This window comes from Amblyomma mixtum, chromosome 6 (assembly GCF_055824585.1).
Source record: "Amblyomma mixtum isolate Tamu chromosome 6, ASM5582458v1, whole genome shotgun sequence".
NCBI lineage: Eukaryota > Metazoa > Arthropoda > Arachnida > Ixodida > Ixodidae > Amblyomma > Amblyomma mixtum.
The window spans coordinates 50,919,853-50,947,252 of NC_143017.1; the positions used below are offsets into that span (position 1 = coordinate 50,919,853).

Sequence of the window (27,400 nt, forward strand, 5' to 3'; positions counted from 1 at the left end):
CGATCATTTTAAGAAAAGGAAGGCGAGCGCGGGCGGCGAGGCACGCCAGCTGCGCATAGTGACATCACTTGCTCCTCGCGCATGCGCATTATGGTCGTGCAAGAGCACGCGAAGCGGCGAGACTGTGAGCAATGTAGCTCACGCAAAAATATATGGCTACACGCAGATGTTGCCTTCACAATTCTCCAGGTTTAACCAGAGCTCCATTCTTTTGGGCGTCAAATTTATTTTATTTTATTTATTTTATTTTATTTTACAAATGTGCATACAGTCTTTAGGATGAGCCACAGGCCAAAAGCTAAAGAAAATAGCTTGAAAATGCCTGTGGCTCATCTAAGAGCCATTACAAAATAATAAAATAAACACATGCATACAACGGTGGCAGATCGGAAACGAGCACACTGTAGAAAGAATTTATAATATTTACGATTGAACTGATGGGTACACAGAGATGTAGTTTGAAACAAGAAAAAAACAATTAAAACTGAACAAATGCATTTGAAAGTTATACACTGCTGGGTTGATTACAAAGGGGAAAAGGACACCGATACATACACAAACTACAATATATGAAAAGAAGTTATGGAATATTATTTACAAAGTACACTTTTAAATCATGTGGTCGGAGGTTATACATGCTCAGCTGGTTAGATTCGTAGCTGTTTAGAACATTAGGTATAAGGAAGTTAAGTGCTTGTTTACCATAGTTAGTTCCATTAACTCTTATCCCTAAATGGGAACAGTTGGGGATAAGAGTTAATGGAGCATACCTAAGTAATCTGCGATTCGCTGATGACATTGCTTTGCTAAGTCACTGCAAAGCATTATCAAAGAATTAGACAACGCAGCGAGCTATGGAAAGAAAAATGATAGGTGTAATGTTAAGAGATCGGAAGAGGGCGGAGTGGGTGAGGGAACAAACGCGGGTTAATTACATCCTAGTCGAAATCAAAAGGAAGAAATGGGCTTGAGCAGGGCATGTAATGCGAAAGCAAGATAATCGATGGTCCTTAAGGGCAACGGAGTGGATTCCAATAGAAGGCAAGCGTAGCAGGGGGCGACAGAAAATTAGGCGGGCGGATGAGATTAAGAAGTTTGCAGGGATTGGGAGGCCGCAGGGGGCTCATGACAGGGTTACTCGGTGAGATATGGCAGATTCCTTGCCCTGCAGTGGGCGTAGTCAGGCTGATGACGATGACTAATATCGCGCCTCATTGTATTATGCCATCATAAACCTTCATTCGCACTTTCCCTTTCTTCTCCTTCCCTTTGCCTTGTGTCAAGTAGCAGGACAGGTCCATATTACCACCGGCCTACCTCTCCACTTTTCCTCTCATTAAAATTCCTCTCTCTCTCTCTCGAGTCGTTAAGTTCCTAAGAGCAACTAATTTTCAAGGATAGTCAACCTCAGATCAAACATTTTTAAAATATTATTGTTTGGTAGCATTTGAGACTTCCTCGTTTCAAAGTGTGTGCCGTATTTTCCCATCGATTTATCCTGGAAAAATAGGTGCGGCGCTCAAGCAATGCTGTATCATAGCCTGCAGAGTCTCACATTAACCGCAGTCTCGGTGGAGGCTCGCGTGGCGCTGGGCTCGTCGGTGACCAGGCCGAGGGTGCCGAGTGTGACGGGCGCGCCCAGGTAGTCCTCGAAGTACTCGTCGCTGAAGAAGAACAGCGCCGACGACGAGTTGGGCAGCGCGCCGTCCTCGCGGTACTCCACCTCGCCCTCCACCTGCGACGCTCGGCCGTTTGTCATTTCAGCCGTCACCACCCACACATCTCAAATGCAGCAGACGCAGCATAAAACGCCCCGATAACACGCCACAAATCCTCCCTGTCTACATAATATGCGGTTACGACCACCGCTAATACACCGCATGCACGCCGAGTCCCGGTGAGGGCTGTGGCAAGAAAAAAACAAACAAAAAAACTATGGGGACGCTAAGTTGCCTTAAGATTGGAATGCTTTAAGATTTCACATTTGTCGCCGCTTCTGTTGCCACTTCTGTATGTGTTTGTGTCAGTTTCTTTGCAATTATCGCTCCAAAAACCGAATATATTTGGACATCATAGCAGCAGTAGCAGGTATCCGCTAAGCTGTGACGGTACCGACATTTGCATATGTGACATTTTTGTCTGATATTTTTATTGCGATTTTCAATTCATTTCATTTATTTCTTAACAGTTTAGAAACTAGGTTGCTCACAACCCGGGGGGGGGGGGGGTTGCGATGACGTCACATGGTCCCGTGACCTCTCACGACCAATCAGGGTGGCCCAGCAGGGCAGGTTGCGGTAAGTCGCTAGGTCACGTGGCCTGTATAGACCAGTCAGAGAATTTTGTGACTCCGGCCATCGCGGGGCTTTGGTGTGACAAGTGTGATGCTAGTGCATTAAAACATTTTTTTTCCCGTTCCGGTTTTACTGCACAGGAAACCACTCCCATTCTGCGTGCTAAAATTTTTATGCGATGAATATTTCTCAGGAATCCCATATGTAACTTCTTCACAGGGGTATTCCTGTAGTTCAGTATCCCCGTCGGCACCCATGCAGGAAGCATACTGAGGCTGTGCTAGCTCTTCGCCACGGAGCAAGAAATGGTCTTGCTCCGTGCTCTTCGCTGAGCTAACGATGACTTCATCTACATCAAAGTAACAGCAGTTGTGGGTGCCTGAAAACTGCTCAACTTGCAATGTCACTCAAGCCGTACAAGTGAAAACGGAAGAAAATGATATTAAAGTTGAGGAACAAGCTAAAAGCAGGCGAAGAGAGCGACGCGACGTTTCTCCGATAATACGCACTGGGCGTTTAAAATTTATCTTGGAAGCGAAAAGGACAGCGGCTCACCTTGACGATACCCGAGTATGTAATTAGGATCGGGCTTTCGCAGCCTTTGTCTACGATCACCTCGCCTGCCCCGAATGCCACTGGTCTGAGCTGCATCTGGAAGAGTCGAAGAAATTTCATTTTGTAATTTGTGGGGTACACGTGACGTCCGGAAACGACACGATGGCTGTGAAGCCGTATCGGAGGGCTCCGGACTAAATTAGACGACCTGGGGTTGCTCAACGAGCGCTGACATCGCACAGCACATTGATGTTTTTTACTGGAACAGCAGAAGAGCAAGAACCATTTTTTTTTATTGCGAAGCAATACTACTTTCGCTACTACCTCAGCCCGTGCCGCGGCCGCATAGCCACGCTTGACCTTTCGCGTGACCTCGCTGCATGACGTCATACCGTCTGTGTAAAAACGGGGCCCCATCTCACGCCGTCGCCTTGCGCGGCGCATAGCCACGGCCTGACTCCCGCTCCTCTTACCAGGGGCGCTGCGCGCTATGTGACGTCATACCATCTGTGTAAAAACGGGGCCCCATCTCACACCGTCGCCTTGCGCGGCGCATAGCCACGGCCGTGGCCTGACTCCCGCTCCTCTCACCAGGGGCGCTGCGCGCTATGTGACGTCATACAATCTGCTTAAAAACGGGGCCCCATCTCACGCCGTTGCCTTGCGCGGCGCATAGCCACGGCCGCGGCCTGACTGCGCTCTTCTCGTCAAGCCAATGAGATGCCGCCTCCAGCCTATACGCTTCGGCAGGTTGCAAAGAGAAAGCATCAGCGAGCTACGGAGACAGAAGAAGAACGAGAAGAACGGCTTTCCAAGCGACAAGCTCAAGATGCAGGCAGGCGAAAAAAACGCTCAGCGTCTGCGGCAGCAGAATCAACGGCAGAAGCAAGTGAGGAAGTTATACGTTTGGCCGACAGTGTGGAATGTGCATCTCGTTCCAGCACTACTAGTTCGGAACGTCGGAACGCAGCCAAACGGGAGCGACGTGCCCAAGAAACTCCGGAACAGCGGCAGCCAAGAGTATCACCATAGCCATACTAGAATAAGCATAACCAGAGCATCACCACAAGCGGTACAATAGCAGAAGCACGTATTGCTTCGCAATTACCAGGCTTAACCAAGCTAAGCCACAGCCAATTTTTTTTTGCAGTATGGCTTTCCACCCCATGAAAACATTTGCTCATTTTCTTTGCGTATACGTACAGCCCCCTTCAAAAGTATACAGCCCAAGGGGTTTACTTCTAAGCTGTTCAGCGAGGCTCCCTGGCATATCTAGTAGTACAAAGCTTAGGAGGATTGACAACGTGGCTACGATATACGGTGGCTGAGGATGTATAACGAGGCATGCTGCAGGCCCGGGTCACAAGCAAACCCCTGGGCTGTATACATTTGACGGGGGCTGTACACCAAGCGTTTGCTTCCGAAATAGCTGCTCATTGTCACTAAAGCTTGGGGAGAAGTGCGTGCTGGTTAATATCTCAGCCATTTCTGAGTTACGTCCATGTTTCGCCTCAGTATCGCTTTTACGCACGAAAGTTACGGGGAGCACAGGCAGCAGGACAAATTGTAGCTGAGGCGTAAAAAATGAATAAGAAAATTTGCTTCTCCCGCACCACTGCTGTATCGCGGGTGTAAGCCCAATAGTAATATAAAAGATTTGGCCCGTGTGCAATTCAGATTTTTCCACCCTAAGGTGGAAAGAAAATAGGGAAGCTCTACTACAGCGACCCACCGCCGGAGGAGCGGGCCCGGGGAGACTCCCCTAATCTCCCCTAGGAAGTAGAGGGGTGGGATGGGCTATAGGAATGGGAAGTTGGAAAATGGTTTGGGTTGTGGGAAATAGGTGGGATTGGGGAGGACAGTGGAGTTTTTTGTCTGTGTGCCAGCGAAACCGTACAGCGCCTGCCCCTGTACGGGAGGTGCCAACAAGCGCAAGTCTCAGCCATCAGCGCCGCACACTTACGGCGAGGAACTGCCGCACGCTGTCCGAGCCGATCCAGGGGATGACCCGGAGCACGGCGATGGGCTTGTAGCTGGCCGGCAGGCCGTTGGGCGCGCAAATGATGCCCATCATCTTGTCCTTGAGCATCTGGTACAGCTCGCGGTGCTGCTCCTCGGTGAAGAAGCCGTCGCGCTGCATCTCGGCCACGTGCGCGGCCACGTCGTTGAGGATGGTCTGCGCCGCCTGGCGGCTCTTGAAGGCCACCGCGATGCCCGGGAACCGCGACTGGATCTCCACCAGGTTGCGCAGCACGATGAGCCGGTTGTTGGTGGCCCGGCTGCGCACGTCCAGCGCCAGGTCGGCCGGCTTGACCGTGTTCCACACGTTCTGCTGCACCTCTTCCTCGCCCGTGATGATGGCCAGCGAGGTCTCGTACGCCGCGTAGATCACCTTGTCCAGGTACCGGTGCAGCACCTCCAGCAGCCAGTCCTGCACCAGCTGCGGTCACCGAGACAGCGAAAGCTGGTGAAGCACGATTCGCCGGCTGCGACTCGTTCTGTTGCACCTATAGTTGCTCGTTGACACTCACCTGCAGTCGGGGACAAAAGTCTCTGGACCGCGTGCCTCGGAAACGAAGCCTCACAGCTATGTTACTGACCACCGGTTAGGGGCCAAACTTGTCAAAATCTGTTCTTTCACAACCTCTACAAGCGTGGTCTCCAGCCGGCGGCCGATAACAGAACTATCGGCCTCGTATACGAAGCACATGGTCCACAAACTTCCGCCCCCGACTATGTCGCAGGAATGTTCTGTACTCGTATGCCGTACTCAGTTCACTCGCGACACATGTGCCATAAATCTTAGCTATAGTTTTGTCATACAGCTGGTCCGTTTCCTGCAACAGCGCTTGATTTTGACAGGTTCCTTAGGCATTTTTTATGGCCCGCATTTTTTATGGCATTTTTTTTTGGCTTACAAAAAGTTAGGTGGGTGGATGAGATTAAGAAGTTTGCGGTGGTATACGGTGTTCACAGCTGGAAAGGAAAAGTTTAATTGGAGAAACATATGACAGGCCTTTGCCCTGCAGAGGGCGTAGTCCGGCTGGTGATGATGACGATGAACTCAGCTGTGAGGGTCACGTGTAGTATGGCTTCTAGAACGTGTTTCTTGCGCAACAGTGCCGACATTTTACTAGCACGATTAGTTTTGTTTTTCTTAAAAAACTAGCTCACCGCAACTTACAAACAGCAAGTATTACATTTATCGCGTTCTATTGAAAGGAAACCCTATATAACCTACTGTTAACTTCAAATTTCGACTTGGGCATTCGCTTGAGTATATTTAACCGCGTTGACTAAACAGTCGCCGTGGTGGCTTAGTGGTTATGGTGCTTTGCGGCTGGCCCGAAAGACGCAGGTTCGAATCCGGCCGCGGCAGTCATATCGATGGAGGCGAAATGCTACAGGCCTGTGTACTGTGCGATGTCAGTGACGTTAAGTACCCCAAGTGGTCGATAACTGTCCGCAGCCCTCCAATATAAGGCGTTCCTCGTAGCCTGAGTCGCTTTGGGACATTAAGGCATGAAGCCACTTTCTAAGATCTTGCTTCCTGTACCTGTATTCTTGGAAGGAGGAACACATAAGTAACTCATATCTCCATTAGAAGCAATTTACTGATAGGCTGGAATCACGAGAGGGCCCAGGCTGTGGCAATAGACGGGCGTCACGGCGAGATTCAGACAGAAACATGCCGTAACATTTATTGCGAGGCATGCGGTGCCGGCGTCTGAGTGAGACATTTTGAGCGTACCGCTGCAACTTAAGGCAACAAGCATCAACTACATGATGCTTGGTACTGAAAGTTCTGCGGCGTCAAAGCTGGAATTTCGTGCGAACTTATTGTTCCAGTAGAGTACCTCAATGTACTTGACGGCGTGTACCAGCCGCACCGACACGGCGAGGATGAAGATAGCCGTGGGGATGGCCTGGTGCTGGTACTGGGCCGGGACGAAGAAGTAGATGGTGAACTGGACGACGAAGACGAAGATGCACGTGGCCACCAGCACCAGGTCCAGCTTGTTGTAGTTGTCGAGCCGCACGAACCGGTGGCCGTAGGCTGTTATCATGGTGGTGATCTCGGCGGCGAAGAGGATTATGTAGGTGCCCTCGAGGACGAGGATGGCGTCCGAGCGCGGCTTGGGCGGCAGCGGCGTGTTCAGCAGCATTCCCAGCAGGCACGTGAGGAAGGTGAGCGCCGTGCTGGTGATGACCAGCTCGTAGTACTTGTGCTCGAACATGTCGATGACGCGCTCCTGCAGGTTGCGCTCCAGCTGGCTCTGGAAGGACTCGGTGTCGTCCATCAGGTCCTCGCCGAAGCTCGACACCGACAGGCGCTCCTTCTGCGAGGCCCCGAACGAAAGGGGACGGCTCAACTCTCCTGCTATACAGTCGAGCCTCTTAATAACGAAGTTGAACGATTCCTGCGATTACTTCGTTACAGCCATAGCTTCGTTATAGCCCGCGTTGACCGAGCTTGCAAGAGGAATAGTCATTCTGTCGTTATATCTATTACTTCGTTATAACGAGGTTCAACTGTACATGCATACAAAAGAGTCAGTTAGCCTTTGGTAGAGGAACCACTACCAGAGGCACCGGTCACTGCAGCTAAACGTGCGATGGTCCTCACCGTCCATTTGATCCACTCTGGAATGTCGATGAGCGATTCGATGGTGTCCGCGCCCATATACCTGCGCAAAGCAGTGTCAGAGAAGGAAGAAGTTAGCTGCATCCACTATGCAGGGGCGTAAGATGGAGGCCAGACTCTGCTTCTGTCACGAAATCGCACCTTCATCAGCAGGCCGTTATTCCCATTTTTCCCTCGAACACTCGGGAATATTGTTCTCTAAGAAGCCATGAGAAGAATCGGAGAAAATTATTTCTAAAAAGGCATGAGGTCTACCTGAGGACACTGCTAAGAGGGCGGTACGTTGTACGTTGGGATATGGAAGGTTTGACCAAAAAAAGTAGTTTGAGGCCTCTCCTTGGAGGTCACGAGGGTCCGTGACCAAGATTCGTCTTTAGGGGCTTTAAACATTTCAGGCTGCTTTCGGGTACAGCTATTGCAGATTCAGCTCTGCAGAGAACAAGAAACAACCCTGTATAATGAAAGCGTACCGCTCGCTACACGCATTTCGCTATTCGTCCCTTTGTCCTTATCTTTGTATGTGCCAGTGCACCGAATAAGGTGTGCTTTCCTATCGAATAATACGCAGCAAGATCCAAGAATAGTGCTCAAGCTGCGCACAGCTGTCAGACACTGAGCATCGACGATCGCTGCGCAAGCTATAGTGCGATGCTTTCTCGTTAGCGATAAGGAAACAATTTGATATACTGTATAAACAACTGCAGATTACTGAATAATTCTTTTCTAAAAGCAATTCGCAACCCAAATTCTGAATGTTGAACTCCCGTTGTCAGCTCTGTTCTTAAACCCACTTCTTTAGTTCCCCAAATTACTGTAATTTGCATTCTAGCTTATCGTCTTCCAAGTACCTATTCCTCGTATTCACCTGTCGCTTGCTGTGCACACGCACAGCAACCAACGCACATGACTCTCAGTTGTTTATTGTGTACAACTGCAGGAAACAGCACCATCACTGCTCTCTCGTCTCACTTGGCATGTTATGGTTTTTATTGCTGTTCCGGGCGTACGCTCTAAACAGAAAGGAATAAAAAGAGAGTAAGCACTCCCTATTGAGCCAGAGGACAACCTATTCCCTTGTTACTCCCATTTTAGAGTGTAGCTCCTGAACAGTTCTGCGACCAACAGCCCTCACTCTGTACTTGATAATGCCCAAAGCCAGAACCACCTAAACTAGTCTAGGTGGTTTTGCCAAAGCTGCACAATCTTTTGTGAACGCACTACCACAGCGCGCCACTCAGTTTACAGCCAGCCCAGCGTGGTTCCTCTGGTCGAAGAAGAGCGCTCACACTTTCTTGTCGAACGGGTACTGCAGAGCGGCCAGGAGCGTCATCATGGTGCTCTTCTGGATCATCCCTTCCCGGTACTGGCGCGAGTAGCTCACCTGCGCCAGTGGAGCGAGCGCCCGCAGCTTGAACCCCCCGGCAGGGAGCTACACTCGGACGTCGCTCACCTGCTCCATCCTCAGCACGTTTTCAACCGCGAAGGTCTCCGCCCTGAGCTGCACCTCCCGTGGGCTCAGCCTGCTTCTCCCGGAAATCTTGAACTGCGAATCGCAAGCAGTTGGAATGCTCGGCCAACATTCGAAAGTCAGATCGATCGACAATCAATCAATCAATCAATCAATCAATCAATCAATCAATCAATCAATCAATCAATCAATCAATCAATCAATCAATCAATCAATCAATCAATCAATCAATCAATCACTCAATCAATCAATCAATCAACCAATCAATCAATTAAATCAATTTTATTTTCACCAAAATAAAATATACATGGCGAAAAAGGGGGTAGGAGAAAAAGCTGCACAATAGCAGCTTGACAAAGCTCCAAGCACCCTGGCAACAATGGCAGCACTGTAAAAGTTTAATTTTTGTTCATTTTGCAAGGAAAAGAAAAAAATCAGCACTGTGGCATCTCCATCGTGGTCCTATATGCGACGCACATATCCTTGCGATATCCCGCGTACATTATAGAGCGCGTGTGTCTTTTACGGCAGTTTAAAAAAAAAGCGAATTGGTCCTGCAGCGTAATTGTCATCAAGAGGCGCTCTGAGCAGCCTATCCAGTTGCTTGCATTGTCCAAACCAGCTTCTTACCCAAAGCAGCCAGAAAACTCCACTGATTTCGATTGGAATTGCATTGTGCCACGTATGTGGTACATCATTACATTGTGTCACGTATGTGGCACAATGTAATGAAACGCAAACACTCATATGCCCTTACCCTTTCGCACTTTGCAGCGAGATAGTCCTTTAAAACCGGTATGAGTATTCTCTTTGTAGATCCTTTACCCGGAAACATTATCAGACTTGTTGAGCGCTCCAGCTGAAAATACACAGGTAAAGTATCTTTCTCTTTCTTACATTCGTATTAAGCTTGTTGTTGGGCTAGTCGGCGCATAACTTAAAAGGTAGGAAACAGCTCAAAACAAGAAAAAAAAAGCGAGGTCGGGAATAAGGTTACGCAGCAGTCTTGTAATTCAATGCCGCAAATGCGAAGGCTGCAAGCCAATGCGAAGGCTGCAAGCCATTCGTTAACATGACAAACTATAGGAACATGCAGAGACGCGCGCACAAGCGAGATATTTCAAGCGCTCCATATACGTCAAGAAGGAGACACTTGCGTCAGCACACCTTCGGTAACGCACAAAAAACAATAAATCAATACCTTAAATAAATCTTACACTAACAATAAAACAATAAATCAGGTACCTTGGAGGCTAGGACGGCTTTGTACTGCTTTTTGTATTGTTTTTATTCCTTTGACCCGTTACTATTTGCCACTCTGTTATACGTTCAAGACGCGTGATTATGTGATACGTTTTAGTGTCGCTCATGTATCTTTCGAGCCATATCTTTCTTTCCTGTTATATATTTCAAAGCGCTCGAATAAAGCAATCAGTTGTTAATCAACGCTTGTCCATGTCCCCTTCTTCCCGTCCTCATTTTCTTGCGCCGTTTCCCACCTTTAAAAGTATTTGGTTTTGTTCACGAGCGCTGTTCGCGCTTCATTCCAGCCTGACTGTACTTACACATGCGTCAGCAGTGTTATTGCAAGGTTTTGAAGGCGTAAAAACCTGTCGCACAGAGCATAAACGAAAATCATAAAAGAAATAGCTGTTGGACATACGCCTGCAAAGCTTTTTCTCTACGCTTATAGGACACCCTCCCCTCTCCACCGAGGTTTGAATGTATACAGGGTAATTTTTTCTTAACTGTGACATACATCGGGGTGGTCTGAGCAGGTGGATCGGGCAGGAAGGCGGACATTATGTGCTTGATAGAACATAATACTAAGACGATTGATTAGTTCAAACTAACTGAAGACCTTTTTTATTATTGATTTCAGGGGCAAGATTATATTGCGAAATTTAAAGCCGGAAACATCGGAAACGAGCCAAGCTTTAAAATTTTGTTAATCAGCAGTGCGATCCGAAATATCAAGCATCAAAAATGCGCGTTTGAAAGTTCGTTCTGTTAACTTTCCTGCGTTGCAAATTTATAGAATAGTGCCTCTGCGCGTGGTATCGTCTCCGAAAGCACGTTAACTTCTTCTACGTCATAAAATACACAAACGGCGTCTGTATTAACTGCATTAGGAATGCGAGCGGCAGCACTATAAATGTGCAACGCTGGAAAGTGAACTCAACGAGCGAGCTTTCAAATGCGTATTGCGCAGACCTATCTCTCAGTTTTTAAAATAAAAATCTGTAGACGTTCCGGTATTTGGATCAACCCTAACAAGCCGAACTTTTGCTCAGGTTTGAAAACGATGTGTTTCCGAGCAAACACGCGCATTACAGATGAAAGTGCATTGAATTGTGGTCTAAAAATTTTCCCAACTCGCTAATTTTCTTTTCCGCGAAACACAGCATAGTTTGCGCCGCCCTCTCAGGCCAAAGCTGGGCAAAATAAGTAAAAAGGAAGTAAACTGTCCTCTAGCACACTTTCTTTACGGCGCAGGGTGTGCTGTTTAAGCCCTGCAGTAGATTTCCATCAATAAGAATACGGAATACTTATGGTTGTCAACTGAAACTAATTCCCTCTTCAAAGCATGCGAAGTTCTATTACCATTAGGAAGATTGCAACCGAGGTTTCAATTTTCTCTTTTTGCTAACCTGAAGGACTCCGGCGTCGCATTTAAAGGCCTCCTCCCATTGCTAACTGAATCAAGTTACTCCGGTTTTGCAGTGGCAATATATACCTTCGTTGCGAAGAGTAAGCATTTCGCACATTTAGGGATCGAAATCTAGGCTCCGGGGCTTGGACAGAATACTCTGCCCCTAAAAGGGAGGGCTCTAGAGGGCAGTTTACTCCCTTTTTACACCCATGTATGTGTAGTCGTGGTTAGGGTGTGGATTACCCATGGTTTCGGCGCCGAGGCGAACGGGTTCTCGATGAACGTGTGGCGCAGCACCCATTTCCAGTCGACCGGCCGGAAGTACGAGTCGGCCTCCTGAATCCGGCTGGAGCCCACCACCTGGTCGCGCAGGTAGGCCACGGCGCTGGACATCGTGCGCTGCTCGATCTCGGACACCTCCAGGATTCCTGCAGCGTTTACGACAAGCGCGGAGAGCGTGTGTGTGGCCACCGTCTCGAAATCATTTTGGGGACGGTCGTAACTTGGCTTACCGAAAATCTTGAAGATGAACTCGAGGAAAGCAACGTTTACGAGCTGGCCTAGGAGGATGTCGCAGACGATGTGGAGGAACGTCTGCAATAAAGAAGAAACGGCAAAGGCCGAAAAGAAATGCGACTGGATCTGGGTGTGGCTATAGATACTGGCAATACTGGGGCACCTACACACTATATCGCGTGACGAGTTTAACAGAGCAAGGGAGGCGAAATTAGGAGGTCGTGGGTTCTGATCCCACCGGATCCGAATTATCTCTTAGCGATTAATTAATTGCGCCATTCTCATTGATCAATACCGCAAATTAAAAAGAAACATTCCCCTGTGCACCTCGATTTCGGAGGTTGTTGGCATCCTTCATGTGTATGTCGTAACGAGCACCTAATTTCCCTTCCCTTGCTTGCTCAGCGGCAGCTGTGTGTATTTTAGTTCAATCTGTCTTATGGCTGTAAAATTTCTGTAAATTGAGTGCAAAGCCCGGAGGGGTGACACGAACCCTACTCCTTTAGACCAACAACGCAGCTCGCCAAAAGAGACTGCGCTCAATCAGTACGATGCTTGCGTGGCACACCCGCAGTTCCGACACACGAACAGTAATCTACACATCCTTCGTTTGCGAACACCTTATAGATGACGCTAACGCCCGGAGACTTCACCTGCACAAGATCGAAGTGCCACATGCACCCATTCCCCCCCCCCCCCCCCCCCCCCTACCGTAAAAAAGAAACGCATCCCCTGCTGCTGTTCTTCCAATTTTATATAGGGCAGTAATTACCGATCCGCGTTCACCCAAGCACAGCAATATGGTTAGAAAGCAAGGCTATGCAGCTTTCTCGGAAACTTCTAAATTGAAGAAAAATTCGCTCTTACCTAGAGCTCGAACCCGGGACCAGCACATTTCAGCTACCAGCTAAGCTTACCAGGACGGCAGCATGTGTAGAGCGAGTAGTGTGTGGAGTGGAGTAATTACTCGTGATGAACGTGCGATTTTCGTCACACGTTTCGTCACTTTCTTCGCTATACTTCGTAAGTATTACGTCGTGTTCATAAAGAAGTGTTCTACAGCCACTTGCTGAGAATCTGCATAGTAGTACAGATAAAGCAACAAGACGATATATAGGAAGAAATACTACGGTTGTTTGCTAATCGTCAGAGCCGTATACGCACAGAAAGGATAGTCGTCGTAGCCTAAAGGTGCCGGCAAAAACAGTTCCGGACATTTCCCAGTACGAAGAGAGAGTGCTCTGTCTAGTCCGCATTTCCAAGAGCCCCCACAGAGCCCGTATAATCAAGGTCACTCGCCAGCGCTCCTGCTCGTCGCTCTTTCATTGTCCGGCAGGTGGATACGGGTGCTCACATTGCCGACGTACTCCACGTTGATGGTCGACTGGTGGTGGTACAGGAAGGTGACGACGGTGATGTTGAGCGGACCCTTGAGCCCCATCCAGACGGTGACGAGGGCCTGGCGCCACGACACCGGGTAGCCGAACTGCTCGATGATGGGGAACAGCGCCACCACCGAGAACAGCCGCGCCAGGGTGCGCACGCCGTATGCCACCGCCACCTGCAAGAAGGCGTCATCACCTTCCCTTATGGCGCCAGTCCTCTTGAAGTGCGAACATCTTACTTCGGGCCCACCAGCAAGGTGTCACACCTCGTCATCTGGTAAGTCATGCTGGGCCAAATAATCTTTAAGCTAGGAACTTGATGCAGAGATAAGAGTGGAGTGGGTATTTGTTGCTCAGTGTTTTCAAAGCTAGCCTAATAACAAGGTGTTTTATTAGGTCGGTTATTGACTGGCCTACGATTTCCTGCCGTGAAGCCTATGATGCTGTGGTCCTTTAATTTTTGCCAAAGGGCGATTTTGCACAATAAATAATTGGCAGTTATCCTGAGACCAAACGCATGTACTATCGTACTTCTCGCGTCCAGCAATCACCGCACCTCCTTCCTTCTCCTGCCGCTTTCACATGAAAGAGCTGGGCCGCTGCACTCCCAAACCGTCAAGCGCGACACGTCACCCATTTTCTATATTTTACAGATGCCACTGAATCCACCCAGGCTCCTGTTTAGCCCACCAGGACACCTATTCTTGACAACCTCGATTAGAATGATTGCAGCTTACAGCAGAGTCAGCATTGACATAAGCCTACCTGCGCCCACTGCAGGTCAAAGGCCTCCCACCTATCGATCCAATTAACCCTGTCCTGTGCCCCACCCACCTCGCTTTCTGCCACCCCCGGCTACGTTTGCCTTCTCTTAGAATCCACTGTTATCTTAACAGCCCCATGTTATCTTGCCTTTGCACTGCATGCCATGCTCATGCCCATGTCTTCATGACTTCGCGTTTGCGCCCTGATCCACTCTGCCCTCTTGCTTTCTCTTAACAATTGCCTTTCCATAGCTCGCTTTTTCCTCAGTTTATGTTCAGCCCTGTTCGATATCCTCCATGCTTATGCTTCATAGCACAGCAAAACTGTGAATATAGAAGGATAACTATTTTCGGTTCGGCATTGAATGCAATACAAAAATGTAGATGCATGCAGCCAAGAAATACGCCTTGGGGAAAGTGTTGAGCAAGGAAGGCAAGATACAGCTGTTATCTTCGTTCCTCTTGATGGATACTGGTAAACTGACATTCACGAACCGCAGAGCATGATAGAGCAGAATACAGTACAATCATGCAGAGTAGAGAACACTATAGTTGAACCACGACAGAAAAATAAACTTGTAGCAGGTAAAAACCTCAATAATGCGAAGGGTAATTTCGTTTCGAAGGCGGGAAGATTGCCCTTTAGAAGTGTTAATCTCACGGTATTTCCTCTCTAGGAGCTAATAATTTGCTTCGTAACTTCAGTTCTCTTGATCGCGTTTTGTTGCCGATAGTACACTGCGCGAAAAGAATGACTCCCTGGATTGAAATGGAATGGCTACGGGAGAGATCGGAAGCGGACGGAATGGGTGAGGGAACAAACGCGGGTTAATGACATCGTATCGAAATCAAGAGGAAGAAATGGGCTTGGGCAGAGCAAGTAATCCGAAAGAAAGATAACCGCTGGTCCTTAAAGGGTCAGTCTACTGAATTTTATCGGCCATATTTTCTTTGTGGCAACCGATAGCTCTTTACTCAAATTACCGTTTAGCCAGGTGTGGTGCCAAAAAGTGCGGTAGAACATTTTCAAATAGAATTTATTGATGTGGGAACACATCTGTATGAGATGGTAGTCTCATCTGGCAACCATCTGGATTTCCGCCGCGCGGCGGCAAACATGGCGGCGCCCGTCGAAGCCGGATCTCTCGCTTCGGAATTAATTCTCGTTGTTGCTGCCTTTTTCAGTGCGTTCACTGGCCGTAAATGGGGTGCCGGTCTTTCACTTCGTCTCATCTTGCCTATAAGAAAACGTATAAGTGATAACTTTGCTTTATTTTAATAATAGAGCGACGATTCTGCCGCTTCTAGGCTTAAGTGGAGAGTCGGCTTGTTTACAGCAATGGTTCCCGTCCTGAGAACCAGATGGCGCCACTATAGCCTGAGTTTATTTTTGCGTCCCTGCTAGCATACGCTGAACTAAAAGTGGGAATGTGCCTGTGTTTAGCGTACGTATAACTATAAATATTCATGTGATTTACAGAAAAAGCGAACGGTACGCCTTCTACAGTTTATTAGAACAAAACGTACGTTTCTGTGACATTGGGGCATAGAAACGGTACGTAGTATATTCACTTATGCTTCTACAAAAAAAGACTACCACTTGCTTGAACAAAATGAACGTTTGGGGTCGCCACCATGCATTTTTACGCGACTTTTAACGCCAAAATAAAATATAAATTCCTACCTAAACCGGGAGCAGTTCCCTCGTTATTGATGTTATAGGGTGCCAACTAACAGAATATGCCATTATTTATACACTCATCTCGGTGAGTAGACTGACCCTTTAAGGGTAACGGAGTGTATTCCAAGAGAAGGCAAACGTAGCAGGGAGCGGCAGAAAGTTAGGTGGGCGGGGATGAGATTAAGAAGTTTGCGGGGATACGGTGGCCGCAACTGGCAAAGGACAGCCTTAATTGGAAGGACATGAGAGAGGCCTTTGCCCTGCAGTGTGTAGTCAGGCTGATGATGATGATGATGATGATGGCTTTCGTCACCACACGGGCCGGCAGCTGACGTGCCTGCGAGAGGATGCTGCGGCGGGCGAAGATGAAGAGCAGCTCTCCCGCGTACAGGGAGGACATGAAGAGGGCCAGGAAGCCCGACACGTCGTAGATGGCCGACCAGTACTTGTGCAGCAGGCCCTCGAGCTCGGTGCAGGCGACCAGGCGGTGCGAGGTGGTGACCAGCGTGAAAGCGACCACGCCGTCGACGCCAGAGGTGCCCATCACCTCGAGCAGGCAGAAGGTGGCGTACGTGAGGGCGATGTGCAGGAAGGTGTTGCTGCTCTGGCTCTGGGGCGCCAGGCGCAGCGACCAGATGGCCAGCGCGCCCATCGCGGCGCCACCCAGGGCGCCCATCAGGTGCGAGGCGAACAGTTGGTTCAGCACAGTCGTCACACTATTGTCCTCCTGCACGGGACGAGCAGGTGACAGCACCGGCCGTCATGCAGGGTCCCGGTGAGGAAATCTCGCCACACTTAGTCTCCAACGGGTCTGTTTCCTCCCTAATGCTTCAGATTGAGCACTAGGGAACTTGATTTGTATCAATCACCTCGGAGGTGTTGAGGTCACAGCACTACAGCACAGCTTCAGTGAATGCACAAGGATAGCTTTATTTTCGGTTCGACATGAAACGCTATACAAAAATCTACATGCAGCCAAGAAGTACACCTTGGGGTAATGGTAGAACAACGAAGGATGGGATCACAGGAATATTAAAATCAGCTCCGATAACATATTTTACGAACACTCTTGCCGTCCCTGGAACACACTGGATATAAAGTGGACAAAGCCATACTGCCAGGAAGCATGGGAAGAATCTTTTTCGAATGTCAAAGAAAACTCTGAGTGAAGCACATTTGTTCAGTGAATTAAAAGGCACAGCCGTACTGAATGCCGTGGTGAATGTGCCTTAATACGGGAACTCAGCAACAGATGGAGTGGATCCTTCGAATTTTTTTTTAATGCAAGCAGTCGTTTCTTGTACACAGTGCGTTAACAAATATTAATACATACGGGCGTTACGATGTATACAAAAAGGCCGTGAGCACTAATAAGGCGCACAGCTGCGCGAGCTCAATTTTATCCAATCGTTTTTTCTTTTACCCGAGCCAAACGACCCCTTGTGCCCGAAATCTATCGCCCACTAGAAGTCCTCCCTCAGAGCACCGCTGGAGGCAGAGACGTGGCGGCGGCGACGTACGCGTGTCTCGACGGTGTCCAGGACGGACCAGACGAAGAGGTTGTTGACTATGGACTCGGCCTGCAGCATGGTCGTGAGGATCGGGTAGCGACCTTCCTCGAGCAGCTGGTCGGCGATGGGCAGCCGCTCGCAGGAGCAGAGCAGGATTCCGAAGAGCAGGCAGTTGTTGATGCCCTTGGTGCCCAGGAAGCTGTAGGCGTACAGCGCCGATACCACCGTGCTGATGGCCAGCGTGCCCACCGAGAACACAGTGATCTCGCGGTGGCACCTGCGTGTGGTACGTATACGCACACAGGCTGTAGGGTCGCCCATGCCAGCTTTCCCGGTTTGGTTGGTTTGGTTTATGGGGTTTAACGTCCCAAAGCGACTCAGGCTATGAGGGACGCCCTAGTGGAGGGCTCCGGAGATTTCGACCACCTGGGGTTGGTTCTTTAACGCGCACTGACATCGCACAGTACACGGGCCTCTAGAATTTCTCCTCCAAAGAAATTCAACCGCCGCGGCCGGGATCGAACTCACGTCTTTTGGGTCAGCAACCGAGCACCATAACCACTGAGCCACCGCGGCGGCTCCAGCTTTCCCGTTTAGTGCGATAATAAGCGTTGCTCGGTTGGGAGACGACATTTTGTTGCTCAGCAATTACCGAGACCTTCGGTACGGACACGAAAGTGATAAGTTTCTGCCTGAAACAACACTTCTGCACTCGGCAGCTGTATGGTCGACCAGACAGCCGGAGGTGGCCTTTAGAAATAATATGGCACAGAGGAATTCAGCCAGTGAAACAAAGTTACTTACTCGCTAGGACATTAGACGGAGAAGGTGAATATTAAGATTCCCAAGCTCAGACGGTTTTCGAGCCTATAGATAGCTGATGATGATGATAAATTTTATTGCCGCAATGACTGATTTTGCGAAAGAGTGCCATGACACAAGCTATTCTTTACACAAGGGGGAGGGGGCAATGACTATTTTCAAAGCATATTTCACCACACAAAAGCCCAGCACCATGCCAGGGGAAAGCTTATATTCTTCGTACCACCGGTGGGCAACTGCCGGCACCGGGAATCGAACCCCGCATTTCCTGCGTGCGAGGCGGATGCTTAATCCACAAGGCCACCGCTGTTGTGAGCCTAGATAGTCGCGCAAAGGTTCACTCAAGAGGGGCACTCTAGCTGTTAGTGACTCGTATGGAACGTTCCGAGTTTTCGGCCACTGGAGGAACCTTGCATAAAGCGGGAATCACTCGAGAGACTTGCAGCTTGAGCGCTGCAAGTGCTTAAAGGGCAACTGCACCACTTTTTGAGAATTTCGTGATATCCAAGGATTCAAATCTATACAGGCTGTAAGCAATGCATGCCAAGTGTTTTCGCGCTTGCATCTGAAGTGGTGACGTAGTCGACGACTGAATTTCGCGCTTCTCCTCAATGCACCACAGCAATGCGGAGAAGTTTAGTGTGACGTCACGGAAGGTTTAACTGTAAATTAGCGCTGTCGTCAGCCACACCCTGCAGTGCCTTGTTGGACGCTGCCAAACAACTATCGGCAGGATTTGCCTCCGGTGGCGTGGTTTTTTTTCCTTCAAGGCAGGCGTTTGTGAGTTGGAAATGTATCGATACCTTCGATGACGTCATCATGTGCCCCCCACTTTGCGTTATGTACTGCGGAGAAGCCGGGCGCCGCGATTTTAATCGGCGATTACGTCACTACTTCAAAGCTAGCCCAAAAAAGACTTCTGATGCTTTACCTGAACGTTTCACGCATTCGACAATCTTAAGCTCGTTGATTTCTAAAACCTATGCAATTTCCCTTTAAGGTTTCTACGACCTTTGCCAGCACCTGCTGCGAAGCGGATATCGACACTCGATTACGCACCATTGCAATGAACGCAGTTGACGGACCGAACCACGATTGCCTTTGAGGAACTCAAGTACATTTGAATGCAGCTGTGATTGCGTTTTTGAAGCGGCACATTATGCAACGGCTGGGAGTAACGCTGGAACTAAAAGTCTACACAGCTGTTGCAAGGAGTAGCCCTCTGTGTGACATGGCACGCCGAAACTGGGTAGCGCACCACATATATACAAACGTAGAGCTCGAAGTGGCCGCCCTCGTGGCATAAAAGAGGAGGCAAGGCGCGGTACAGCTCTGGTGCTACGACTGTATCTGCCTGAAGTAACTGGTGCAGTTATATTTAAATTATTCTTCGGCATTTTGGTATGTACCTACAGTTACAGTCGGGGTGCAAAGAACAGCTTGTGCCGGGAAGTAATGTAGTCAAGGCTTACAAGCTTACAAATACCAACCAGCATGGCCAATATGACGCTGCCAGACCCACTGATCCTACCGATTTTTACCTCTCGTTTGCATGCAATGCACTTCTAGTGGCCGGTGTGCTGTGCGATGTCAGTGCACGTTAAAGATCCCCAGGTGGTCGAAATTTCCGGAGCCCTTCACTACAGCGTCCCTCATAGCCTGAGTTGCTTTGGGACGTTAAGGCCCGATAAACTAACCAACCAACTTATTGAGAATGAATAACGGCTGACCCTTTAAACAAGGCATGAGGGCGTAATCCGCGTGGAGTGCCGCCGTAAGTTATCCTGAATATCCCGTAGCCAACGTTTCCCGTAGCTAACCGAACCTCAAGCGGTGTAGTGCCGAGCTCCGTCACAGTGGCACAGGTTACCTTCTAGTTATAATCACGAAAGGGTTTCTTGAAGCTCGTTTTGCACTGTGCGTAAACCGACTACAATATATCTTAAAAGCAATATCGCACACATGAGATTCTAACCGAAGTCTTTCGCATGAAAAGCGGATATCCTACCGTAACATGACATGCGAGTGCCTACGAAGCGAAACAAGTGAATATTTCAGCCTATTTTGTTCGCGATCTGTGAAAGCACTGTCCCCTTTGCTCGTTTGCCACTTAAGGCTGGTTTGAAAGAGCTTTTCAGCTTTAGAAAACAATACGTTTTTACGTAACAAATTGGATTTCTTTAGACCAGCCGTAATGGAAGACTCCGGAATAATTTAGACTATACGGTTCTCTTATACACAACGAAAATTTTGGTACCCGTGGGCTTTTTCGTTTCGCCTCTACCTAGATGCAGCCTCCTCGACCGGGAGTCGAACCATCCACCTCGTGCTCGAACACGACGAAAGATGCGAGTTATCGGACTGTTAATAATCGATGTACATACCTTAGCGCTTAAGTTCGCGTGCCATAAACTGCGGCACACACGCGTAATCCAGCTACTGTTATGCATTTGGGCTTATCAGGTATCAGGCAGAGAAAATAGAAGAGCATGTTCATTGCAGCTGCATTTGCGCTCTCTAGTCTAAAAGCGGTTGACAGCCGGAATCGATGGTTTAATAACAGAAGTATTAGCCGGGTTTTAACGCAGTGTAAGAAATGCTCCAGTACTGATGACTAGTTGCGCAATATTGCGTTCGTGAACAAGGTCACCCGGGGTTTGCTGCGTCACTCCTGGTGTTTAGCTGCGTTGGTACAAGAATGCTGCCATACTGGTGGTAGTGGTGGTGGTGAAACTACATTTTTTTTTTTTTTTGGGGGGGGGGGGGGGGGGGAGGGTGATACACTTTCCGACGTATGTTGGCCAGTTAGTGGCATCACTCTTGGGGACCAGGAGAAGGGGTAGAGGGAATATGGGGGCATGGGAAGGGGGGGGGGGGAGAGAAGGTGGTCGCCGCCGCGTCAGGTGAGGTTCCTCCGCAATGTGCCCAGTGCATGGGATCGGAACCTGGTGCCGTGCGCCGCAACGCACCAGCCTCGTGCAGCGGCGAGCGCGCGTATACCTTCGGAAGATGAAGTGGTTGATGCCCTGCGTGGCGTAGACCGTGGCCGCCGGCACGAACACCATGAGCACGTGGAACTTGATGTTTCGTAGCCACATGGAGAGCGAGTTGATGCTCTCGTTCGACTTGTCCTTGTACGAGAATCCGACGCCCGCGATGAACATGAACAGGGTGTACGGAAAGTGGATCCGCCGCTGCGCCTTCTTCAGCACCACTGCACAAGTTCGAACAGGGTGATATAAAAACCATTCAAGCTGGTGCTAGGCACCGCGGCGCACCGCTGAGCAAGACAGCGCTGGGTGTCAAATAGGGCCGCCAGTTCACAATGGCATGCCCGAGCGAGCCATGCACACACAGTGTGCTTTGGGCGTAGATTTGTTCATGAATGGACGAAAACTGACACTCACCTGCGGTGACCAGGACGGCACAGAGGATTAGGTAGTCGTTGGACGTGCCTCTGTTCTCCCTGAAAATAAGTTTTTCTCGTGTTAAGACTGCCCTAACACGAATTACAAAGAGCAGCTGTCTCTCATCGCACTGGAGAAGGGGCGAGAAGCCCGGAGATGTTCACTCACAACAGGCTGCTGCCGACAACCACGTCGAACTTGACCTCCTCACCGATGTTGTATCTCGGCGGCCGCAGGGTGGTACTGGGAGCACAAGGGAGACAAGAAGAATAAAAAGAACTCACAGCGAAGTACTCAATTCGGTGATTACGTTGAAACGCGAAGGTGGCGGCGTGAAACGATACCGCTGAGCTGGGCGCTAGAAGGAGAGCTTCGCTAGATCCACCTATTACCTCCGAGCACTGTGTGACGACAGAGGCGCCCGCGCCGACCTAGCCTCATTCCGCGAAGGGAGGGAACCGGCCGGATTCGAAAGACCTGGCTGCCTACCTGACGGTGGTCATGGCGTTTTTGAAGGCTGGTTCCAGCGCAGCAGTGGGCTTCTGGTGCTTCTGAAAGAACGCGATCGAACAGTGGGGGTCGCGAGGCGCTCGCGAGGCGCTCGCCCTTACGCGACTTCTTCTTCTTCTACTTCTTCAATTTTTTGCTCGCCCTACCGACGGCACGCGTTCGCAGTGGCGATGATGATGACGCCCCTTACGCTGTTACGCACATATCAACCTCTTAATCTAAGTGAGCAGAATGTTCTGGATCTGAGCAAGTTGGTTGGTATTACAATTAAAGCAGCAGTCAACGAGGGACAGCACACAACAGAGAGACACGACACGAAGCTGATGTGTCGCATCTCTTTGCTGTGTGCTGTCTCTCGTTGGCTGCTGTTTTAACTGCAATCTAAGCGAGATCGTCCCTGGGGTAAATGACTCGCTCATTGACCTCCAATCAGCTCTGTCCTCTCGCCTGGCGAACACCCAAAGACAACCGTTACACGCTCTCTGCTACACGCTCGCTCTCCTTCCTTTCGCACGCACTCTGTCACTGTCCAGTGCGACTACTGTCTATCTAGTCTGCGCAATAAGTCTCGGCCACATCCATTTCGCCGCATTTTTTTTTTCTTCAGCAGCATGATATCACTGACCCAAGTTTCTTCTTTATTTCATGCTGCTTTCTTTCGGTGTCTTGGCACAAGACCTCATTCCTTCTCTGTAGCATGTTGAGCTCTCTCTTGTTTAATTTCGAGTTAAATGTTGCTTTGTTAGCTGGTGAGCAGTTTCAGCCTCATATGTGAGTGCTGGCAGGAACCATCGGTTACCTATATGTCTCATGTCTGAAGCGTGTAGGCAGACTGCTTTTACTGACTTGCGAGTGCCTGCAAAATAACCCCCAAACCATTCTTATCCTCCTGAAATTTATTTCCCATGGCCAAGATCCGCAGTAACTATTGGGCAAGGTAAATTGTGGTTGCCAGGAGCCTTCTCATTTTTCAATGGCTTCTGTAATTGTATGGTTTTCCTCACCCCGTCGTACACTCTGACAAGTTAAGTGCTGAATCATGCGCTGTAGGCAATCAGCGGAGTTACTTACCAGGACAATCTTATCGCTGTTCAGGGGTGTCTAAGCCGTAGGAGGAGGAAAAAAACTGGAGGGGACACTTAAGCCCCGCCTTAAGGGTGCGACACGATAGCGTAATGGGTCAATTGCCATATATGCAGAAGGGGATTCTACACTTTACATTCATAAATCCATGGGAGTCTTCATACCCCTCCTGCAGGACAGTGGTGTGCCACTGCCCTGCGATGGCAGGTGCTCCTAGTGGTGGGCCGTGTGCGTCCCAGGTTGCTCTTCCCGAGTGCAAAATCATTAAATTAATTGCCGCCTGCCATGGTGGGCAGTTTCCTCAATATCCGGTGGGCAGGTTGTGATGACGCCGCAAGGTCACGCGACCTAGGTGGCCCACCTGTCTCCAAGGCTGCTCTCTGGAGACCAGCTACCAGGTGCCTTTATTGCTATCACGTAAACATTTTGTTTGTGGCCAGTACTGAGGCCCCGTGAAAGAAAGCGCTTGGTCCGCTGAGGCCCGCTGATCATCTCCCAAGCACTCAAGCACTCCAGGAAGCCCTCCAGAGTCAAGCACTCCAGGAAGGAGGGGAAGGGTAAGGGAACAAAGGACACGAGTAGATAACGTGTTCTGTATCTGCCCTTATCTCCGGACAGTTGGGATAGTGTCACGCTATCCGAAGTTGTAGAGCATTAGTCGCAGGCGTTAGCCGTGTCGGACCATTGACGGCCGGCCAGCTTGATAAGCGCAAGAAGCCCTTGCATTTCTATATGTGCAAGACTGCGGCGCAGCTATAGGGAGTCGAAAGCGCCAGCAAGAAGTGGCGTCGTTCGCCGCCGACTGTAAAGAAGCCCCGACGTTGAACGTGGGACAGCGCGATCTTTCCCACAGTGCGCACCATTTATACTAAGCAAATTCACACTATTGCCTCGGAGAGGTTTGAGGTCTGTTTTCTTGTAATTACTGTGTTCTCTTTATACTTGGTTAGTGTTCACTTTTCTACTGCACTTCTGCGAACTGATTGCGTAAGATTTGATGTATTGTTCTTGAAATTTAATTTGATGTATGGTGTTCCACTCATTCTATTATATGTAGTATTTTAATGGCCTGCATTCCTGTATGAACTTGTTACAATATTGTAATTATTAGTGCCATTTGTTTTAAATGTAATCCCGTGAACTGCTATTTACATATGATGGTCTCCTGGGCCTTAGTTCATAGTCCTTAGTTTCCTTAGTTCATGGGCCTTAGTTTCTGGAAAATAAACTGCATTTAATTAATTGATTGAATTGTAAATACGAGCTTGAGATGTGTGCAGCTCAATTCGCAAAGAGAGGCGGATCTGCACGCGTTTCAACATGTGTGCCACGTTGAAACAGGTCTGTGCGCGACGGCAAGGTGGCGCGCCTGATTCGGCGATGTCCACGCATCTTACGCCGCTGAACAGCGCCATCTCAGCAGCATGGCCCGCTTTCGCTCATTTTAACGCGTCAAGCAACAGAGCTTAGACGGTGCGTAATTTTTTATGCGCAAGCATTACTTGTATTATTACTAGAAAAGCCAACGACGTTTGTGCGTGTACTTGCACATGGTGCAGAAAATCCCAGCCATTACAAAAATTGCTGCGGTTCAACTCTGCCCAACCGAGTTTCACGTAGCGAAAGCTACACAAGCATGATTCAACATGGTTTATCTTTGGCACATCTTTTATTGCTTCTTAATCCACCCCTCCCTCACTGCACAGTCACTTATTCGCCATCGTTGATTGGCTTGATAGAGACAAAGAGTGATCGATGGCCAGGCCCATGCTAAAGACTGAAATTTTGACGCCACTAACCACAACCTGACGAAGAGAACGTGGATGGTTGCACACGTAGAAGGATTCTTATGCGCGCCCTCCTTCCTCCATAGCGCCCAAGTCAAAGGCACAGCTCTGGTTATACATACCCCATACCTGACGTCACAACCGTGAATTGAATCACGTGACACAACGTGATTACCACGTGACTTTCTTAATGCCTCTGCCGACAACTTGCAAGGTCAAAATTCAGGGTCAAAGGTCGAGGTCAAAGGGGGTCCACCAAGTGGACCACACATGGTTAGGTATATGTGCATGTCAACACTAGCCATGACTTATCTCAAGGTCGGTTCAAGGTCATCAGGAGGCTCACGGCGAAATATGTCCCAGTTATAGTAGTGTAGATTTCGCTTCAAAATGCAAGAAAAGGAGGATGAAGTCATCGAACGGCCGTTTACGACTCATATAGCAAGCCGAGCACTGCCACTACAGACAGTTCTATACGTGTTGTTGTTGTTGTTGTTGTTGTTGTTGTTGTTGTTGTTGTTGTTGTTGTTGTTGTTGTTGTTGTTGTGACTGAGAGAAGGATGAAAAGGAAATTGCACGGGCCTGCTACTGGCTCGAGCCAAGCCACCACCGCTGCCACGTGCATATAGAGGAGAGGTAAGAGATCAGAGGAAAGAGAAAAAGGCAAGAAAAGACGCGCGTCGCAGCAACAACTGCGTCCGCAGGAGCGGACGCTGCTGAAAAAATCAGATAAGCGGCCGAAGCCACGCTCGCCGAAGCGAGGACAGATACATGGTCGCTCATCTATATATGCTTGCCACTAGCCGACCTCGATGTGGTGCCAGCTTTCCCGACATTCGTACCAAAGTTGTGACGCAACCGTTTGTCACGCAGCATTCCGTGTGGTGTCATACTATCTCTTGTTGCACATGGCTTACATATGCTAGTCAAGTTGGAGGCTTGCGACAGAGATTCGAAACGACGACATATGCACCTTCTTTGTATGCCTTCCAGATTTTCGTATCAAAATTGTAATGCAACCGTTCGCCGCATTGCGTTCCAGGAGGTGTCTTACGCGCGCGTGTGTGTGTGTCGGGGCCCGATTATTTTCCACTTAGTGTTCACGCTCGTGCACCCCTATGCTGGAGGAAATGGGGCAGCGAGTGAGGGATGGTGCGCTGACACAGGCTTTCCTTGCGTACAGTGAAGCTTTCCAAATTGCGCGCTCACGCTGGCTAGGATATTTCTTTGAGGTGCGCGTGTGGTTAAGCACCGGAAAGCAATCTTCACAATCGGCGCTGTAAACAGCAAGGTTACAATCTGTTCTCGCTGCTAGAGAATTCGCATGCTCGCGCAACATGTCATTGACGCACCTTCCGCTTGAAGACGTACGACTTGCCACATGACAGCGTTATTTCATGCACAACACTCGTCGTCTTGCATTGCGTAAATCTTCGCCTGTGGTTCGTATCACACGCTAGAACTTAAGCATCATCTCAGAGCGTCAGGAGAGGCTTAAGTTCTCTTCCACTGCCCGGGCCGCCGCGGTGGCTCAGTGGTTATGGCACTCGGCTGCTGCCCCGAAAGACGCAGGTTCGATCCCGGCCGCGGCGGTTGAATTTCTTTGGAGGCGAAATTCTAGTGGCCCGTGTACTGTGCGATGTCAAAGCACGTTAAAAACCCCAGGTGGTCGAAATTACCGGAGTCCTTCACTACGGCGTCTCTCATAGCCAGAGTCGCTTTGGGACGTTAAACCCCCACAAACCAAACCAATCTTTTATTACCAAGAACAGCAATTTCCCCTAGAAAAAGCAGACTACACGCTTAAAGTTGGGCCGGGCGCTGCAGAACTCGACCATGACGCACCAGCACAATACACCATTAGCTGTTTATGGCGCACTCTTTTTCTTTAAAGAAATTAAAAAAAGGTAGGTTTAGTTTAGGTTTAGGTTTATGGGGTTTAACGTCCCAAAGCGACTAAGGCTATGAGAGACGCCGTAGTGGAGGGCTCGGGAAATTTCGATCACCTGGGGTTCGAAATGACGCAGTAACAATATCACCTCTCGAAGGACACCTAAACCGTGCCCTGATGGAAGGGAACGAAGGGAAAAGAAGAAAGAGGGTAAGATGTGCTGTAGTGGAGGGCTCCGGATTATTTTCGGCCATCTGGGAATCTAACGTGCACTGACGTATCTCAGCAAACAGGCGCATTTTGAACGCGGCCATCGCATCCAACGAAACGAGACGATGGTTTTGGCTAGAGAAGAGGGAGATGGGAGTGAGCGTGCGATCGCCTGTAAGGTAGCTATTTGGAATCAGTGTAATGCAAGTCAACCCCGT

The 27,400-nt window shown here is 49.3% G+C and overlaps 2 protein-coding genes across 2 annotated transcripts in view; both read right to left on the reverse strand.

Annotated features, from left to right (window-relative positions):
- Positions 1-13,572, reverse strand: part of LOC149339074 (sperm-specific sodium:proton exchanger-like) — a 30,347-nt gene extending 16,775 nt beyond the window's left edge. Inside the window, exons 1-10 of the mRNA XM_089550871.1 lie at positions 13,486-13,572; positions 12,128-12,209; positions 11,859-12,043; positions 8,945-9,037; positions 8,781-8,875; positions 7,477-7,537; positions 6,707-7,189; positions 4,813-5,289; positions 2,850-2,945; positions 1,556-1,735 (exon numbers count right to left, since the gene is read on the reverse strand). Of these exons, the coding sequence (XP_089406997.1) occupies positions 1,556-1,735; positions 2,850-2,945; positions 4,813-5,289; positions 6,707-7,189; positions 7,477-7,537; positions 8,781-8,875; positions 8,945-9,037; positions 11,859-12,043; positions 12,128-12,209; positions 13,486-13,572 (1,839 nt within the window). The remainder of the gene's footprint in view (positions 1-1,555; positions 1,736-2,849; positions 2,946-4,812; positions 5,290-6,706; positions 7,190-7,476; positions 7,538-8,780; positions 8,876-8,944; positions 9,038-11,858; positions 12,044-12,127; positions 12,210-13,485) is intronic.
- A 204-nt stretch (positions 13,573-13,776) lies between these two features.
- Positions 13,777-22,204, reverse strand: LOC149339075 (uncharacterized). Its single transcript, XM_089550873.1, has 7 exons — positions 22,191-22,204; positions 21,870-21,944; positions 21,702-21,760; positions 21,295-21,508; positions 17,482-17,749; positions 16,299-16,688; positions 13,777-13,803 (listed from the first exon to the last, which is right to left on the reverse strand). Exons 1-7 carry the CDS (start codon positions 22,202-22,204, stop codon positions 13,777-13,779), a joined length of 1,047 nt encoding a protein of 348 aa, XP_089406999.1.
- Positions 22,205-27,400: the final 5,196 nt, after the last annotated feature.